At 34.1% G+C, this 6,424-nt stretch overlaps 1 protein-coding gene across 1 annotated transcript in view; it reads left to right on the top strand.

The window, feature by feature from the left end:
* The window catches only part of LOC110026168, a 35,180-nt gene extending 34,215 nt beyond the window's left edge, over positions 1 to 965 (top strand). The window contains exon 7 of the mRNA XM_020727016.1: positions 789 to 965. Coding sequence (XP_020582675.1) covers positions 789 to 965 — 177 coding nt within the window. The remainder of the gene's footprint in view (positions 1 to 788) is intronic.
* The last annotated feature ends 5,459 nt before the right edge of the window (positions 966 to 6,424 follow it).

Below are 6,424 nucleotides of genomic sequence, written 5' to 3'. Positions count from 1 at the left end.
CATTTAGTTTTTGATTTCAACATATTTATAATTGAACTGGCCATCTTGACGACAAGACGAACCAAATGTTATAAAATTCAACCCAATTTGACTTCAGTCAAGCACAGGTCAACTTACATTTTGTTTCCAATTGGTATGTATAATGTGTAACTTAGAAATTTTATTTGTATGTGCTTGTGAAAAATGAGTTCTAAGTCACTCAACTACGCCAATGAAGTAATATAGACAATTATGTTTAGTTTTGGTACAACTTAGCGATTATGTAATCCTGTTGACTAAGAGCTACTAATATATGAAAGTTGATTATGTAATCATCCCATTGAACCTTAGTCTTTATAAATTAAGGCTCTGATTGGGGCACTTGTAATTTATCCAATTTATCCAGATAAATAGCTTATCCTGATAAGTTGTTGATCAGTAGCTGATCCAGATAAGCTGGTTGGCTGTTTGGTTTATGCGTTTGGAAAATAGTTGATTTGCAGTTGCTTCTGGATAAATGATTATTTTGCCTTTGATGTGGATAAGCTGTTTAAGTGTTTGATTTATACATTTGGAAAACAACTGTTTCTGGATTAATGACCATTCTGTCACTACGTAGTTGTGTTGTTTGCAACAGAACTGCAATGATTATATATTTGATAATTTAGAACAAAAAAAAAATTACTTTATAACAATACAAAAAATGATATAAACCTCACTTAAGAGTATGTATTAAAAAACCTAATAAAAAGGGAAAAAAATGTTAAAATTATAATTAAAAGTATGATAATATTTATTTTAAAATGCAGAAGAAACATGTCCAGAGCAACGTTGTTCGGTTGGGATACCATCGAACCCCGATTACTATTGGTAGCGGAATCAGCTGGACTGTCTGCCCGACTAAAGAAAACATACTTGTCTGGACCGTGCTCATTGCAGTCACATATAGAACTGTCGCCCGTAGCTTTGTGATCGACGTGACTTGAGTAACAAAGACGACAATCTGCAGTGGCATATCACTCGCCCGGAGTTCCCCGAAAATCTGGAGCTCATCTTCCTACAATAGTTCAAGAGAGAACACATCAGTCATAAAATTAGATGAAATAAAAAAATTGTGGAAATTGAAAATAAGAAATATTATTGAAAAAGAAACAAAAAATTGATTAAAAAAAATAACAAACGTGAATACTTAGAGAACTCACCACACAAAGCAAAAAAATGTCATTGCAATATGACAACCGACCTTGTAAAGAAATGATTTCTTGGTTGCCATTAAACTGCATACTAGCCTCCCATGTGTCACATGTGCATATCACCAAAAAAAGCCATCCAGAGTAGCCTAAAAACCCATTGCTCCGAAAAGAACATAAGCATTTGGTTGCCTTCATTGTGCATATACCAAAAAAAAGCCATCTAGAAAACCTCATAAACTGTTGCACCGAGAAGAAGAAAGCTACTTGGTTGCCTTCATTGTGATTTCACATGTAACACTAACAAACACAGAGCAATAGTCCATCCAGAAAAACACATAATGTCCAAAATCTCTTCATGTAAATCACAAGCCCACAAAAAAAAAAACATAAAAAAGATAAAAAACTAAAACATAAAATAAATAAAAAACAATAACATAAAGGTTTCAAATCCAAAAATATCCATGATACAATTGAGATACAATAGCATTAAATATTCTTAAATTAACAAGATAGGTCAATTCAAGATTGAAAAATGTCATCCACTATTTATTCTCTCAATACTGCCATCTCCAATGCACCTTCACCGTCTCGTGTGTGAGATCCTGTGATTCCCTTTGTAGCTGTGGTATGGTCTGTCCCACATGAAATTCAAATGTTTCTAGCGGGAGTTGGAGCTGATCATCTTCTGCGAGGATGAAGTCTAACGAATGTTGTATATATCTTTTAAGGGTTATATTTAAGTTTTGCTTAAAAGCTAAAACTTCCTATGATTAGTTTACTTTGCCTAACATGCTCAGCATAAGAGAAGCCATGAATTTCTCCTAGCATGTTTTTTTTGGCCACATTTTTTGTGTAGGATTTAAAACAACACTACCCATCCATGATAAAGAATGTGGTTATTATCCTAAAAGGATATGCTTGAGTTTAACTAAAAAACTAAAAATTCTTGGTTTAGACTATCTTGTCTATCTAACTTTTTAGCATCCTAAATCAATTGATTGATATTGCCTTATCCAAAAAAAAAAAAGAACATGTTATATCGTTTAGACTAACTAAATCATTTGGTCGATCCATGTTTGAATCATGATACCTTGATATCTTACCCCCTTCAATACTTCAAGGTGACTATGTCAATTTCGGTTCATAGTTGATATATGTGAGGGAAACTCTTGCACCTCTTTCACGGTTTTTGTTGTCATTTGAGCGAGGTAGAATTCCCTCCGAGTGTCATGTACCAGGTACAACCAACATTCAACATAAGAGAAGCCACATACTTCTCCAAAAGTAAGCTTTCTTTTCAGTTGCACATGATGTAGTGTTCGAAAACAACAGTTTCTACTCACTGTAAACAAATGTGTTGTATATCCCTAAAAGATATACCCAAATTTAGCTAAAAGCTAAACATCTTCATTGTTGGATTACTTTGTGTGTCTAACTCTATGATAAGGTAATTGATCGAACAACCTCTTTGAAAAATATGTCGTATGAGCTCAAACATTGCACTTTTTTCACTGATCCATGCATGGACAAAATACACATCTCCTGGACTATTCAAAATATATACCTGGGACATGACTATTTGATAAATGGCTGGATCACCTTGAGTATCTGACCTTCTCGATTGACTCGGTCAATTTTCATTACCTTGTCAAAAAAAAAAAAAAATCGGTTGAACCACCTTAATGATCTTACTGATCCATGTTTCATCGGGACACTTCAAAACCCGACTACCTTTTTACATTTCAAATCGGCTATTTTAATCATGGTTAACAAATGCAAGAGAAGCAATGTCTTTCTTTCCATATAATTTTTAGTCATTATCCGGGCAAAGCGTAATTCTTTTGGGTGTCCTATACCTAGTATGACTAATGATTAATGAAGAGAAAGGCTATAGAGCTCTCTTAAAACACATGTCATTTGCTCACACTTTGTGCGGGTTTGAATCATGCTTGACCCATTCATCATAAGTGGATGTAGTAAACACCCTTTTAAGGGGTATATGTGAATTTTACTTTAAGACTAAATGTCTTGTGGCTAACACACCCTGCTTAGCTAACTTTCTTGGTATCGCTATTGACTAAAGTCAATGTCGATCAATACTTATCGTACGTGAGATAAGTCATGCACTTCTCCCAAAAGTTCTTTTCGGTCACACTTGGCCTCTTAGTTTGGGCGGTCCTTCTTTTGGAAGGATGAATTGCCTTTTTCTTGGGTTACTACCAATCTATTTTCACTCTAAATGCGTTCACATCCGGGTCTCGGGGCCCTTCCTTTGGAAGAATGATTTGCCTCTCTTATGGGCTACTACCCATACATTTTTACACTAAATGTGTCGACCTCTGAGTCTGGGTGGTTCTTCCTTAGGAGAAATGATTCGTCTTTCTTATGGGTTATTAGCCATACCTTTTACGCTAAATGGGCCGACCTCCGAGTCCAGGCGGATCTTCTTTTAGAAGAATGATTAATCTCCCTTATGGGTTACTACCCATATTTTTTCTGCTCCATGCATCGATCTACTGGTCCAAGCGATCATTCCTATAGAAGAATAACTTGCCTCCATTGCGAGTTACCACCCGTACCCTTCACAATAAAGTTGGTCCTTTCTTTGGAAGAATGTCTTGCCCCTATTATGGGTTACCACTCATTCCCTTCATGCTAAATGCATTAACCCCAAGGCCCAACAGTCGTTCCTTTGGAAGAATGACTTACCTTATTTATGGGTTACTACCCACACATTCAAGCAAAATGCATTGACCTCTGGGTCCTAGAAGTCCTTCCTTCAGAAGAATGAATTGCCTTCTGTATGGGTTGCCACCCATACTTTCACGCTATATATGTTTATCTTTGGGTCTGGTGATCCAACCTTTGGAAGATGACTTGCTTTTGTCATATGTTATTACCCATATGTATTTCATGCTAAACGTGAAAAACATGTTGCCCCTCGAGGATACATACCTCCCTTAATCACACGAATTAAGCACACATACACTATCTTATTCTAAAGACAAATGAGGACCACTCATCCCCCTTCTCAACTCATCTCCCTTCTCTATTTCTAAATCTCTAACAGAATCTCCTTCTATAGTCTGTCAGGTGTTTTACACATATTTGTAAAGATATTTAGGTCCAGATAGCACCTTTACTATTGACTTATGTATTGTCAGCCTCAAAGTTCTACTGTTCAATAAAGTATGCACCTCTATTAGTTCAATAAAAAAATCATCCACATGCCCTTTTGATAGTTGGTCTACCAAACCATCATGATAGAAGAACAAGGTTAGAAATAAAAAGTAAAAAAAAAAATGAGATGGACCTATTCTATGCCTAAACTCAACATTTCTCTTGTAAATCCTTATGTTCGATTGAGAATTAAGGTGTAAAGAACTTGGTTGATCCTACCTCCAAAAGGACATACCAAAGCCTAGTCACAACGAGAAGATAAGGGATTCACTTCCATCAATTCACAAAACCCTAATCAAATCAAAGCACTCACAAACCTAAACATTAACACACAAATACAACCAATCCACACAATAACAAACAAAAATCACAAACACAAATACTAACTTGGGTTGCCTCCCAAGAAGCATTTAGTTTAAAATCCTCAGCCCGACGAATCCAAATATTTGCTCTGATTGATCCAACATTAAAATCTCATTTATCATCGGTCTCTCTCCTACTAATTAGGGTTTAAGTCTCTATCAATTCACTTTAAATACCCTACCACTCTTAAGATTTTTAATATTAATCGCGCCAAAAGGATAAACTTTGACTACAATATATGGTCATGATCACTTGAACTTAAGTTTTCTAGAAAATAATTTAAATTGTGTATTATAAAGTAAAATCTCCTATCCAGGCTCAAAATCTTTCATAAGAATCTTTTGATCGTGCATCTTTTTCATTTTCTCTTTATAAATTCTTGCATTTTCATAAGATTCTTATCTAATTTCATCAAGTTCATTTAACTATAATAATTTTTTCTCTCCAATTTCCTTCATATTGTAATTGAACTCTTTAATAGCCCAATAAGTTTTTTGTTTTAATTCCACTGGTAAGTGACAAGCTTCGCCAAATAAAAGCCTATATGGAGATATTCCTATAAGTGTTCTATAAACAGTCTTATAAGTCTATAATGCATCATCTAATCTCAAAGACCAATATTTTCTATTAAGATTGACAATTATTTCTAAAATTTTTTTGATTTCTCTATTAGATACTTCTGCTAAATCACTTGTTTGAGGATGATACACTATGATGATCCTATATTTAATTCAATACTTTGTAACTAATGTCTCAATTTTTCTATTCCTAAAGTGGCTCTCTCATCTTTAATGATTACTCTAGCGTACCAAATCTACTAAAGACATTATTTTTAAAAATTTTGTTACACTTTGAGCATCACATTAAAAATTTTTGAGACATAGTCCACAACTATCAAAATATAACAATCCCCTAACAAAGGTACAAAGATACCAATAAGTCTAAACCTAAAGCATAAAAAATTTCAATCTCCAAATTAAAATTAAAAGGCATTTTATCACGCTTAAAAATATTGTCTACTCTTTGACATCTATCACAAGTTTTAATATATTCATTCACTTTTCTAAATAATGTAGGCCAATAAAATCCATATTGTAATATTTAAAAGCAGTTCTATCAACTTCAAAATGTCCCCCAAATTTAGAAACATGACATTTTTTAATAATTTCAAGGGTTTCTTCTATGGGTACACATCTCCTAATCATATAATCCTTACATTTTCTATAAAGGTATGTGTCATTTCAGAAGTAATATCTGGCATCATGGATAAAATTCTTCCGTCGATGGTATGTCAGACCATATGACATAATATCACTAACCATAAAATTTGCTATGTCATCATATCACGGAATATGTCATTCAGTAATAACAAACAATTGCTCATCAGGAAATTTCTCATTAATCTAACCTTCATAATCACATGAATTCCCTTGACCCTGTCTTGATAAATGGTCAACTATTTGATTATCAATACCTTTCATATCCACCACTTCCAAATGAAATTCTTGCATCAAAAGGACCCATCTAAGCAATCTCGATTTGACATCATTTTAGACATCATATATCTAATAGCATGTTGACCTCACTTTTAGTTGAGGTCTAGAAACTTCTTTAGTAGCCTAGGTCTAGCCATAGGACTTTCCTATTGACTAGTCTTAGAAAATTAGAAAAGGTACCCCCACCATTGGAAATTCAAAACTCTTCTCTTT

This window comes from Phalaenopsis equestris, unplaced genomic scaffold, assembly GCF_001263595.1.
Source record: "Phalaenopsis equestris unplaced genomic scaffold, ASM126359v1 Scaffold000354, whole genome shotgun sequence".
In the NCBI taxonomy this organism is placed as follows: Eukaryota; Viridiplantae; Streptophyta; class Magnoliopsida; order Asparagales; family Orchidaceae; genus Phalaenopsis; species Phalaenopsis equestris.
The sequence above is the reverse complement of the archived record's forward strand: the minus strand, read 5'-3'. Positions and strand labels throughout refer to the sequence as shown.